The sequence below is a fragment of the Xyrauchen texanus genome, chromosome 47 (assembly GCF_025860055.1).
Source record: "Xyrauchen texanus isolate HMW12.3.18 chromosome 47, RBS_HiC_50CHRs, whole genome shotgun sequence".
Lineage (NCBI taxonomy): Eukaryota > Metazoa > Chordata > Actinopteri > Cypriniformes > Catostomidae > Xyrauchen > Xyrauchen texanus.
The window spans coordinates 12,629,282-12,643,387 of record NC_068322.1 but is presented as its reverse complement, the minus strand read 5'-3'; the positions used below and the strand labels follow the sequence as shown (position 1 = coordinate 12,643,387).

At 41.1% G+C, this 14,106-nt stretch overlaps 1 protein-coding gene across 2 annotated transcripts in view; it reads left to right on the top strand.

Moving 5' to 3' along the window:
• LOC127638792 (plexin-A4) overlaps positions 1-14,106 on the top strand; it is a 322,817-nt gene that overhangs the window by 42,434 nt on the left and 266,277 nt on the right. For both annotated transcript variants that reach the window (XM_052120525.1, XM_052120526.1), the window contains one exon: positions 2,845-3,027. In XM_052120525.1, the coding sequence (XP_051976485.1) occupies positions 2,845-3,027 (183 nt within the window). The remainder of the gene's footprint in view (positions 1-2,844; positions 3,028-14,106) is intronic.

Sequence of the window (14,106 nt, the reverse complement as noted above, 5' to 3'; positions counted from 1 at the left end):
TCCCCTCTTGTACATCACTCTCAGGGGTGGGGCATCATGAGATGTTATTTGCATTTGGATGGAGTTGAATAGAGAGGGAGAGAAAATGTCATGTTTATGTGGCTAGGTAATGAAAACGTGTCTGCTTTCTGAAAGGCTGACAGACAGGAAGCCTATTTCATTAGATTGCAGCACATAGGCTCTGATTGGCATGTTGTTCACCTCGCCAGAAATATTGTGGCATATGCCATTGAGGAGACACATGCTCTGTTCCCCCTCCCACTTTGTTGCACTGGCATATGCGCACTGCCATGTGAGGCCTGGGCCTTGTGATAAAATGTTGCACTGCCAAAAGTCTGTCACAAATTCTTGACATGGAATGACTGTGATTGTGTTTATTCTAAGTGTGAAACCCTTCAGACACACACATTTTTTTTGTGAGGCGGTTAAAGCTTAACATCAAAAGTTGCAAATGTCTAACAATTTAACAACAATTGTTGTGGGAACTCTGCTGTGTTGGGCATTTACACATTTTGACCCATACAAGCAGGATGAACAGTGCTGGAGGATGTGTTTGTGGCTGGGTTTTATTTCTATTTGCCTGTGTAAGCAGGTGTGCATGTAGAAGCAGGTTGCTGCTGCATCAACAAACTGCTGTGATTCATGGCCCCTAATATGGACAGGAGACATCTGCAGATAGACTAACACTGCAGAAAACAGATCTTTCATGTAGCTGCGGCTTTCTAACAAGAGCCATGTGCTAGAAATAAGCACCATTATTCTGACCTGGCACAAGAGAGCTGAGCTGCATGTAGACTTCAGCTGACAGCAGAACATTTCTAAAGGTCAGACATCTGCAAAGAGATGGAAAAAAACCCAAAATGTAACATTTCCCTATTCTCTCATTCTCTCTCTCTCTCTCTCTCTCTCTCTCTCTCTCTCTCTCTCTCTCTCTCTCTCTCTCACCCCTCCATTTCTCTTTTTATTCTTCATTCTGGCTTGTATTGAGTGAACTGAGAATTGAGTGTGGTATTCACTATCAATTAGGCCGATCACTCATAAACCGCAGTTTTAGAGAGACAGCCCCTGTTTTCCATTTGCTTAATGAAGGGTCTTGAATCTCCTGACCACTGACAAATAGACATTTTCTATATTGCATGCAAGAACCTGTCCACTTGCACTGACTGGTCACTTGATTGATTGTAATTCACTGAGGTTGGACCAATCTGCTCCTTGGAGAATGAAATAGCTACAGATTTTCCTTCTGCCCACGATGGATTTTCAAACAATGAAGGTTTTTCCATTAAGGCAAACATCATTAGCTAGGGTCCATTGTTGGTTTAGACATAACTGAACTCTCATCAGGGGAGTATGCACATTATTTAAATGCATACACAAAGAGTTGTTTTTGACTGATGTACAACCAGATGGTTCCTATCACAACCTGGGCATTACTCAGGATTGCCCTTTGCCCACACTGTCACTGGGGACTGTGTTGTTGGTTGGTGCCTGGGGGCAAAACACAATTCAAGCCATCTCATGTTTCATGATCTGAGGGAGAATATGCCATTAAAAATTGAAATATTCATAGTAATAAACTAGTTTAAGACACATGGTTCCTTTCAGTGATGGACAATAATTGGCCAACCTTTTAGAACCAAATTAGACCTAAATTGCCTGACATCATCATGTCTTTTTAGTCTTTAAAGTCAACATGAAACAGCGTTCGCAATAGGGCTGGTTTAAAGAAAGAGATTTCCCAATTTTATTCAATTCAAATTTCGTTATGATTTTATTTGATTCTGATTCATTTGGGTATATTTCAGTTGTAATGTCTATTTGCTGACATAAGAAAATCTCTCTCAGTTAATGCTGTGAATTACAGAAGAAAACTAGTACATTACAAAATCTAAATTAAAAAAATATCAGGCTCCAAACTATGCAGTTCATTTGCTATTTATTTATTATTGTTTTTTTGTTTTGTTTTTACTTAGAAATAACGTGCAACTTAATGAATCATTCACATGAAGAGGAATTTGTATCTAGAAAGTAAATAGGGTAAATTCCATTTCAGGTTGACTTTGTGTTTTTAAAATTCCTAAAATCCTGAAACTTCAGAAAGAAAATGTTTGAATAAAAACAAAGTATTTTTAAAAATCTATTTAGATTAACATTCAAACTTCTCTCATCAAAGAGCAGGCCTTATCAGACCCTGAGGAGACACTCGTGAATGAATTAAAGGCTGTGAGCATTTCATATTTGGCAGCACTTGAGAAGTGTTATAGTTTCATGCCCTCAATGAGTCAAAGCCCTGGGCATCATTAATCATGCTTTCGATTTGTTTGACATTTTATCCTAAGATCTTCACAGCTGCTTCTGTGAATAGTGTTGTTTCCAAAGCCCTCTCTGCAGACTGAAATATGGAAACATTATCAAATTATTATTTCTTCATCAGAATCTGTTAATCACTCCATTCTGGCTGACAATCACAACTTTTCCAGCCATATGTCACATGTCATATAAAGTCGTACTGCTTCACCTGAAATGCCATACTTAAAGAGGTTATTTAAGATGCTTTCTGCTACAAATGATAAATGCACTTGGTCTTATATCTGATAAACCTCACAACCCCATTTTAGATATGACTAGCTGAATTGATGCTAAATAGTGACAATGATGTATCTGCTATGAAACTAGATCACAAATTTACAGTAAACATATTTAGCGATGTTGATGAGGCTTAGCCGACAGAAACAGCTTGGTGTTTTACTTCTGCAGACTTTTTCACTGGCGTCCTTGCTTGTAGACCATTTATTCAGTTCATCACACTGCTGAATTAAACATCATATGCCTCTCTCTTTCTAGCTTCTCACCATTGATGACAACTTCTGTGGACTGGATATGAACGCCCCTCTTGGTGTCTCGGAGATGGTACGCGGTATTCCTCTTTTCTCCGAGTCCAATGACAAAATGACATCCGTTATCGCATATGTGTACAAGAATCACTCCCTGGCTTTTGTTGGGACCAAAGGTGGTCGTCTGAAAAAGGTAGGACCCTTTTTTCTTTCTCAGGAGTTTGAGAAATAGTTATTTTTGAGAAAACGATTGGTCCAAAGATTGCATTGCTGATGTACCCTTTTAAAAAGCATCAGAGATCCAGCAAGTCTTGTTTGGTAATTGCTTACATTGAACATTGCGATACAGGATCAAACATGAAAAGATCAGAGCTTGGTCTACCACATCCTGCTCCGTTAGAACATTAGATCCAGTGAGTTTCATAACCATTTTCATGTTCGCCAATCTTCTGTTGCTGTATCTGACGTTTGTCGAGAGGAACCGTTGGTAAGCGACTCAGTGAGAGGTGGGAAGAGAGGGCCATGGGAATCCCTGTTCAGGCAAAGGCTGTTGGGGGTAATTGGATGATGCAGTGTAGAGGCTTTCGGCCTGGCACCCCTCTTCTCTGACTGTGCCTCTGAGGAGCCATGTCTGAGACGAATGCAAGGGCCAACCAGACACTGCACTGAGCAGAAAATAACATTATAATACAGAGAGAGAGAGACAGATAGAGTAGAATAGAAAACGATGGACAGAGAGGGAGAGAGAACGAGAGTATCATTCCCCCCCCTTTTTTTCAAGTGCTTAACCTCCAGGGTGTTGACGTTACCGACAAATCTTTGCCAAAAGGCAGGATTCCAACTTGATGGATTCTTATTATGGTGGCATGTTTTGTTGTTGGATCTGGCTGATTTAAAACCAGACTAGTCCTATCCCAAAAATGTGTTCCTGCAGAAAGAAGAGGAAATATGCATCAGGAATATCTTAATACCCAGAGACTGTTACATCTGAGAATGTTCCATTTTTAAAACATGCTTATGTTAGAGACCGTGATTGATGAAATCAGACAGACACCAAATTGCAAATATGAACAAGAGCCTATGGCCAAACAAATCCCTTGGGAACAGACAGACAACACAATGCATTCTCTTTTAGGCAGAGGGACAACCATACTCACAAACATGCACACAGGCACACGCATGCACACACACACACACACACACACACACACACACACACACACACACACACACACACACACACACACACACACACACACACACAAACACAATTGCACAAAAACCTTTTAGTTGCCATTTCGGTGATTGCAGATCTCTGTGGGAAAAAAGCAGATGATGTCACTGCTGTGGTTTAGACAAAAGAAGAAAAAAAGTCTTCATTCGCAGTCATTAATCAATTAAAATTAGTTTATTACTGTCTTTAATGGATGGTGATTTATAGGCTGCTGGCACGCTACACTCCGAGAATTGTTTACTAGCTGATGACAAGCTTGTTTTAGAGTAAATATTATTTGTAGCAACTCTGACCCTGTTTGTGCAATAACCATGTGCAGACAATTGGCAGCAATTGTTTCGAGCATTTTTAACACCTGTGCTTCTTTCAACAGTATGGTTGGTAAAAACTAAAACCCTAGGTAATGTACACTTGGTAAGATTTAATGTTGGACAAATAATAAAGATAATATGATGGTCTAACGAAACATCTACTTTCACTTTGTTTAGCTTTGACAATTGATCTTATATGTTGAAATTTTATTTCTGTATTTTCAAACCAATTCAAATGTTCATACTATGATTACTAACATGGAACATGAAAGCCGAATCCCGACCAGGTATTTATTTATTTTAAATTTGAAGCAGGATAATCCAAGGCTCACAGCATTTAGCATAGCTACGGTTTTCTGAGTGTAGTTAGCATCATCTGTTTGATTGATTCAGAGAGGATATGCAATGGCAGATTGTTCTGTCTCATCGGGTTAAAAGACAGAGCTGTAGTCAAACCCTAGAGAAAAGCAGTAAACAACTTTTAAACCCTCCAGTGAATATCACACAGACACATTTTATGACACACACACACACACACACACACACACACACACACACACACACACACACACACACACACACACACACACACACACACACACACACACACACACACACACACACACACACACACACACACACACACACTCAGTCATCAGCATAAAACATACTGAGCTAAAAACACAAATATGCTGTTTTTGCTGCAGCAGTTGTTTGGGGCCCTGGCACTGATGTGAACCCCCAGACCAGATGTGGTTTTGGGAATTTCAAACCTACTCTCCTTCATCTCACTCTTTCTGCCTCAGTCCATTCATCCATTCATCCTTCTCTCCCTTAATACATATGTTTCTTTTTCTCTATTTTTTTTTAAAGAAAGTTGTCATTGCTGTTACTCAATCTCATGCTGACTTTGTCTTGTTGGAATTTGAATATGAATGGTACCACAATGTCGTAATTACAGTACCAGTGGGAAACTTTTTGGAGTTTGGGGAATGTCAAATAACAAATAATGCCAGAAGGAAAAAGGTATTGATTAGGGATTGGTATTGATACAGATATCCTGATTTGATTTGATTCCAATTCAAAAGGTCTCAATTCGATTTTGAATTGAATTGATACTGCTTCATTTGGAATATGTATCCATTATAATGTACATTTTGCTTACATATGAAATAGATTCTCTCTCAACTAGTTCTATAAATTATATAGGGAGACTTATAATTTAACAACATGGCCCAAACTGTTCAGTTCATTATATCTAACATATATACTGTAATTATAAACAAAATAAATTATAAACAAAAAGAGTAAAAGATCGACCTTAGGATTTTAAGAATTTATATCCGGATTCAAATGAAGATTGCAATTAATCCGAAAATCCGTAATTTTACCCAGCCCTAGTATTGATCATAATAATTTGTAAATGTGAATTTTTACTGTACAGTTTAATTTGTGGGGATTTTGTATAATGACATAGGATGCCAGGAAATGCTACTCATTAAGACAGTTTTGAGGTGACAGGCTTGCAAGACAAAACTAAATATCTCATAAGGATCTATGCGCAGGCATGATAAAAATATAAATTATGCAAAATAAGCAGTTACATTCCTAATGCATATCATTTGTTCTTTTTTTTGCATTGGCATGAAAAAATGTCCTGTATTTGTAATAGAGAGAATGAACTAGGGCCGGTCAACCCAATATGCAGCATAGATGACCGCCTAAGGGAGGCATCGCATCAAGGGGGTGAAAAAGTTGTTGTAAGTGGGAGAAAATTTGAAGAAATGTTGCGATTGAGATGCAACTGATTGTTGAGTTTTCTCTGATGCACGGGACTGTTCGGTCCATTGAGTTGTGGTGCAGAAATGGTTTGTATTAATGCACTGAAATGTTATATTCTTGGATCCAGTATTGTTACAGATGATAATATTTAGATTTTAACTAATATCTATAAGCTGTTTTATGAGGTGGGGTTGAAAAGTTTGTATGTTCATTTGTGTTTGTCTGTTGCAAATGAGATACATTTTATTGAAAGAGTAAGCCTGAAGTATATTGCTTTTCAATTGAACATGAATTTGTACATGTGAATGGCATGTTTTAATAAAAATGCAAGTTACAAAATAATTATATTATTTTACATTTTTAGAGTGTGGATTTGTAATCCGGCCCCTTGGTAGAAAGGAGAAAAAATTTTGTCCCCTTCAAAATTGCCCATCCCTGATATAGACCATGTACTAAATGACTTACTACCATAATATACTTACTGTTTCTGTCATATCTGTGTTTGGCAAAAACAGTGAGAGAGGTATAGATAGTATGCCATTGTGAACAAGTCATAGACAATTACAATTAATTTAAACAAAGTCTGCAGCTGCATTTAATCGTCATATGTGAGTGCAGTCTGTGAACAATTGTCTCCTGCAGGTAAAGACACGTTCCTTTGAGTAGCCTACCATATAAATACCATGATATAATGCAAAAATACCAAGGATGTACCATATTGTAGCCTACCATCACTGTACCATGATACTGCCACAGTAGGCTTTTAAGAAATGTATTTGATTAACCTCATATTTTGCTGTATAAAGTGAAAAGGTATCAATATGTCTCTAGTCCATAGTTTAATTAATGCTACACAATATATGTAGGCTACTAAAGAAAATGTTCAAAGGAGGCTCCTAAAATCACCAGAAATTACGGCAAAAATAAATAAATAAATAAATTATTAATTAAAGGTCTCCTGGGAAAACATGCCAGACTCCTTTACAACATCATGGTACAATAGATGGGCCCCAGACTCCCCAGTAATGATGAAAGCCTACAAATGCCACTGCTGTGAAACAAACTTTACAATGTGCATATATCTTTAGGGCAGCATGCCTTTGCTTAAAAATAAAATAAAATTCTTAGACCACATGGTTTATCTTACATGCACTTTACATTAGGTTTATTCCTATATATGGTTATACCCATTTATGATGCCTACTTAAGAAGCCATAACATGCACATGTATATTTCTTCCAAATATTGTTTTTGCTAGATTAAGTTACCCATTTGTGATGTATTTAATTCTATAAAAATTTTGGAAGGTCTCATCTAGGGTGCCAAATTGGGTAGGACCGGCACTGTAACATCGAACTGTAACAGAACCCAACACGTCTCTTTTTTTTTTTTTGGATCCCCATTTCTCCCAATTTGGAATGCCCAATTCCCATAACTTAGTAGGTCCGCATGATGGCGCAGTTACTCACCTCAATCTGGGGGGAAGAGGACAAGACCCTGTTGCCTCCGCTTCTGAGACAGTCAGTCCGCGCATCTTATCACATGGCTCACTGTGCATGAAGCAGTGGAGACTCACAGCATTTGGAGGCTCATGCTACTCTCCGCACTCCAAGAACAACTTACCACGTGCCCCACTGAAAGCGAGAACTCCTTATCACGACCATGTTACCCCATGTGACTCTACCCTCCCTAGCAATCGGGCCAATTTGGTTGCTTGGGAGACCTGGCTGGTGTCACTCAGCATGCCCTGGATTCGAACTCGTAACTCCAGGGGTGGTAGTCAGTGTCAATACTCGCTGAGCTTTGGAGGCCCCCCTCTACATTATCCTTCTTAAAAAAAAAACAACTAATGATGCCTTTCTCTCACTCTCTACATATAATAAATAGGCCATATGGCCAAGTGTTTTAGTCAACAGGCTCCTAATCCTTTCGTGTGAGGTATTCGGGGCACTGTGTATGACATTAGGGGTGCGCAAAGACCAGTAGGGTCAGATGAGCTCCCCTGCTTCCATCCACCACTGAGGTGATAATGCATCCAGTAGGCCAGCCCTCCACTGAGAGAACCTCAGCCACTCACTCAATACAATGAGCAGCTAACCTTGAAGCAAACTTGGCACGGAAAGTCTGGCTGATAGCACCCAGTGTGAGGGAGAGCAAGGAAAGTGTGTGTTTGTGCGTAGGAGAGGCAAAGTGTGTGTATGTTTTATCTGATGAGGTTCTGTGCATGTAGCCATGAGGTGTTCGCTGAAGTGAATTCTTCGGCCCTTGGAGACGGCACTGAGGAGATGCACAGTTCAAAGGGCAGAATTCAGACACTGTAAAATTGCTCAGAGAGAGAATGGATGGGTTATTTCAGGATGATGGCCCAGATTGCCGGTTGTCGAAGGTGATGGCTGGTGGAAAAGGTTTCAATTTGTCTGTGAATGGAGGGTGCTGGTGAGGAAAATGTCACGCTATCCTTAGGACGTGTCTCTTTGCCTCTATGTCCTTCTCTCTCTTATTTTGCTTTTTCTTTCAGTTTTACTGATTTGTGCATATGTGCATGATCAAATGCAGATTATTGAATTGATGTGAGTGCTGATGCCACTGGAGCACAGGATTAAGTGTTGAAATTTAATGATGAAATATGCTGCAGGACAGCATGCTTTAGATGCATGGGAAAGGTTGTTTGTGTTCTAAGAGTGTGTGTCTGTGAGAATGTGTATATTTCTGTATGGTTGTGTTGAGTGATTGTGTATGTGTGTGTGTCCTGTATACAACAGTTTTATCACCCTCTCTGCAGCTGCTTATGCCAAACCCCAAAGGAAAACACTGGTTTTTACTCAGGCCATTCAGCAGAGAAACAGAGCAGCCCTATAGAGAAACACCCTATGTGAGAGTACACAACTCATTTGTAAGAGACACTTAAATATGAGTGTGTCCTGAATATGTCTGTGCAGAGATAGCAAAACTTAGGCCTCTTTCTGTGCTTATGATTCAAAGGAGCATTGCCATGGCAGCCAGCTGCTCTCGCTTGCCTTGTATTATGGCATGTTGCAATAGCTTCACTTAACAGAAAGAAAAGCACCCATTTCCTGTCATGTGACAACATCTCAATCTATTGACCGAACTCAATCCACAGCTGTCAGAATTTGAACCACAAATGTCTTTTAGCAATCAGTTTAATTGACATCAGCAACCGATCGGATTTATAGAATGATTGTACTGAGGCGATTAGCTACAAGTCAATATGTGGTGCTTGCTGAAGGGGTTTGCGCCAACCAATAACCATTGTCACTGTCGGCCATCTTTGGAACACTCTCGGGAGGCTATTTCCAGTCAACATTTACACATTATTATAACATTTTATAATATTGGAATCATAAATTGTGCTAAAACACATAATTTTCCTTTCTTGTATAGCTAATGTGCATGCACGTTAGCAAGTTGATTGACTGGCGATGTCTGTATCTAAAAGGTGATTGGCTCTTTTACCTGTAAGGCAGGACTTCCTTTCTACATCCTTTGACTGGGTGTTAGAGCTTCTTAAGAATCATAGAGACTTGAAAGTTGGCTCTTTTGACCGGGGCAGTAAGCAATCACATAGGAACCACTTAGAACATTCTAGGAACCACCTTGCAAAGCATAGCAACATGTTAAAAACGCTTAACTGGACACATATTAGCAAATGGATAGATATACCCTGGCAAGCACCCACAACCTAACCTCATAGTAGTGAGTTTTGCACCGGCAAGAACGACTCACATTTTCTCAAAATATTTCAAAATCTATTTGTAACAGTTCAACAGTGCATGGCTTCAACATCCACACCATAAAGGGTTGGTTCAGCCACTAGTGTCTTCCTCTCTCTCTCTCTCTCTCTCTCTCTCTCTCTCTCTCTCTCTCTCTCTCTCTCTATCTCTCTCCCTCTATCTCTCTCTCTCCCTCTTCCTTCCCCTCAGAACATCATTCCTCTCTCCCTCTCTGTTTCAGTTTTAATGACTTGTTTGTGCTGTTTTTGAGGCAAGTTTAGCTGTAGCTGGTCTGCTCTGAGGCAGAGCTGGAAGCCTTTGCTGTGGTTGTTTTTGTGGGTAAAGCCTGCAAATAAGAAGTGAGGCACAATAATGACCTGGGAATTGTCTGAAATCCACACCGCTGACAACATGCTGGACTGCTAGTGCATCTGGGATAACACACACACCCATACACATCTTATTATTCACCACCAGCCTCAGAAAAGGAGGAAGAGAGAATAAAATGGAATGAGATGGAGAGAGAGTGAGTCGAGAGAGGGCAAGAGGGAAAATGAAGCTAATAGAGAGAGAGAGAGAGAGAGAGTTAGAGAGAGAGAGAGAGTGAGTGAGTGCAAAACGGTTACCTTTTCATTCTGTTCAACCAAAACAGTCAGTGTAAGGCAGCACCACAGGAGAGCAAGAGCTGTTGTTTCTGACAGTGAGTTAAGAGACAAGGAAATATTAACTCCTGAAACATACTCTATTCTAGTGTATGTGCATTCCAAAATGCATCAGAATATTTCTGTCTGTGCAAACTTGATTTCATTTGTCTTTGTGTTCCGCAATGTGTCAGAATGGAATTTGGAATATAATGGAAGTATGTGTTGTATTCCAACCTGCTCTCATGACAACTCATAATTCGCTCTGTGCACAGGGTGACGCGACGAACGTTCGTAATCTGTGTGGTGGGCGGGGGGACTTCCGGTTTAGGTTACTACCGGTATTTCCGATGAAGATGTTGAAGAGTGAGTGGCAAGCTATCAGTGAGTACCGTAGGTAAAATGTTATCAGTAACTAAGAAACGTCTTACATATCAGTATCAAATTGGCAACTCTAAATTACATTGTAGTGTTCCTCGATGTGCCGTTTCATCAAGGTATAATTCTGAAGTAAGTTTTCATCGTTTTCCGCATCAGCCTGAGGTACGAGCTCAGTGGCTAGTCAAGATAAGACGCGAGAACTTCACTCCTACCGATAACACCCGGGTCTGCAGTCGACATTTTAAGCTAGAAGATTTCATCATAACAACCACAGGACGCCGAAAACTTGTTCAAGGAGCTGTGCCATGTCTTTTTGAGTGGAACAATTTTTGTTTACCAGCGCCAAGGACTGTATTTTTTTCTATGAGCTTCCATATACTGCTTATATATTTTGTAATTTACTATGCTGTTTGTTTTTTTTGTATCTTGTGATATACCTTTCAGAAAATTGTCTGAAATATTGACAATGTTTACATTTGTCATTTATTGTCTTTTACACTGCCAGGAGGAACACAAATACATGAGTTAATTCAGACATTTATTATACAAAGACACAAGCTGTCATACTACACTCAACAATAACATGGCTTCTATAATTGTAACATTGTATAGATTTGTAATGATGAACTATGTAAATAAACATTGTGGTGCAACGTTTGACATTTTGTATGAGTTATGAGTTTGTAGATAACTAGTCCACATAACTGCACATAATACAGTACTCAACAGTACTTTAATGCTTCTTTGCACTTCTGGTTGGATGTCAACTGCATTTCATTGGCTCTGTACCTGTACTCTGCTAAATGACAATAAAATGTAATGTAATCTAATAACTACTAACACTGAATTCATAATAACAAAAGGTACCTTGTATAGGTTTGATGTTTATGTACATACATGTGCATTTCTTAAAGAGAACTATTTACATTAACATTGATTTTCACACAAACACATGTTTTGTACAGTCTTATACAGTAATGCAACATTATGATTGCATAAGGCTCTGCCAGCCACACAGGAGCACTCGACCTCATAGAGCTGAACAGGGGTGGAGTCTTCAAGGACAATCTTTTAAAAAACAAAAAGGTGTTATAATCTGCAGAGATCACAAACTGATCAGATATCTCAAAGTCAAAGGTGCCTTTTGCATTATTTTTCAAGTTAGCTACTATGAGTTAGAGAATGAGATTACTTTAGGGTTAGTAAGAAAGTAAGTTAAACACAACACAATATAAACAGCAAAGCAACAGTCTCAATAACCAGCTTCTGGGATTTCATATAGGAATGGTAGGTGTACTAGAACACTAATAGGGCAAGCAAGTGTCATCATAGTGTTACCTATTTCAAACGTTTGGCTAGCTAGATAGTTGTCTAAGATGTTTGTAGAACGGACCAAGGAAGGGACGGAAACAGGCGTCAGCTTAAGGGGTAAGCTTTATTTCACTTAATTTACGTATATATAAATATGTCTATGACAGACAGGTATTCTTGGCCTTGTTGTCGGGCTCTCTCTCTCGATGCTCTGTGGCTGCTGGCTTTTATCCGCTCTCCTCACGCTACTGCAATTAGACACAGGTGTTAGGCTTAATTTTAGCTCAGGTGTAAGCGCCCTTACCGCTTTTCTCTCCCGGACGGGCATTGACCACGCTCCCGCTGCCACATACCCCCACCGCCCGACACAGGCCGGGGCGTCATCCGGCCTGCCTACCACTCCCCCCCCCCATTTCTGGAGAGGAAGTCAGCGGCAGCCATCTGCACCCCCGGTCTGTGGACCACCTTGAATTTAAAAGGCTGGAGTGCCAGATACCAAGGGGTGATCCGGGCGTTAGTATCTTTCATGCGGTGGAGCCACTGCAGTGGGGCATGATCCGAGCAGAGGGTAAAGGCCCGCCCCAGCAGGTAGTAACGGAGGGTGAGGACCACCCACTTGATGGCCAGACACTCCTTCTCTACGGTGCTGTACTTGGTCTCCCTCAAGGAGAGCTTCCGGCTAATGTACAGCACCGGGCGCTCCTCTCCCTCCACCACCTCGCGAGTACGCCCCCAGCCCTCTGTCTGAAGCGTCCGTCTGTAATACAATGGGGAGAGAGAAGTTAGGTGTATGCAAAAGCGGCCCCCCACAAAGTGCAGCTTTAATCTGAGTAAACGCCTGTTGGCACTGCTCCGACCATTGGACCGGATCTGGAGCCCCCTTTTTAGTGAGGTCAGTCAGCGGGCTGGTGACATCCGAATAATTAGGCACAAACCGTATGTAATAGCCAGCCAGCCCCAGGAACTGCCTCACCCCCTTTTTGGTCTTGGGTCTAGGGCAAGTCGCAATCGCCTCGGTCTTATCAATTTGGGGACGCACCTGGCCATGACCCAAGTGGAACCCCAGATACCGTACCTCCACACGCCCAATCGCGCACTTCTTAGGGTTTGCTGTGAGCCCCGCCCGCTGCAGCGATCTCAGGACGGCCCTCAGATGTTGCATGTGCCGCTGCCAATCATTGCTATAAATGATAATATCATCTAAATAGGCAGCGGCATACGCGGTGTGAGGTCTGAGGATCTGATCCATGAGTCGCTGAAACGTGGCCGGAGCCCCAAACAAACCGAAAGGAAGCGTCACAAATTGGTGTAATCCAAACGGCGTCGTGAAGGCTGTTTTCTCACGGGACATTGGTGTCAAGGGGATCTGCCAATAACCCTTTGTTAAATCCAAGGTCGAATAAAACCGAGCCGTACCTAACCGATTGAGCAGTTCATCAACACGGGGCATTGGGTACGCGTCAAATTTAGACACCGCGTTAACTTTTCTGTAATCCACACAGAAACGAACAGACCCGTCGCTCTTCGGAACAAGAACAACCGGGCTGGACCAATCACTGTGGGATTCCTCTATTACGCCCATATCAAGCATCGCATCTAATTCCTCCTGAACTATTTTCTTTTTGTGTTCGGGTAAACGATAGGGGCGGCTACGTACCACCACGCCCGGTTCGGTCTCGATGTGGTGCTGTATGACATTTGTACAGCCCGGTAGAGGAGAAAACACGTCTGCAAATTCCATTTGTAAATCGGAAACCTCTGTGAGTTGACGCGGTGAGAGGTGGTCTCCACAAGTAACCGGGGTGTTGAGATTGCGAGCTTTGTTTACCTCCGGTCCGAGCTCCGCCCTCTGCGGAACTACCGTGGCCAACGTCACAGAGG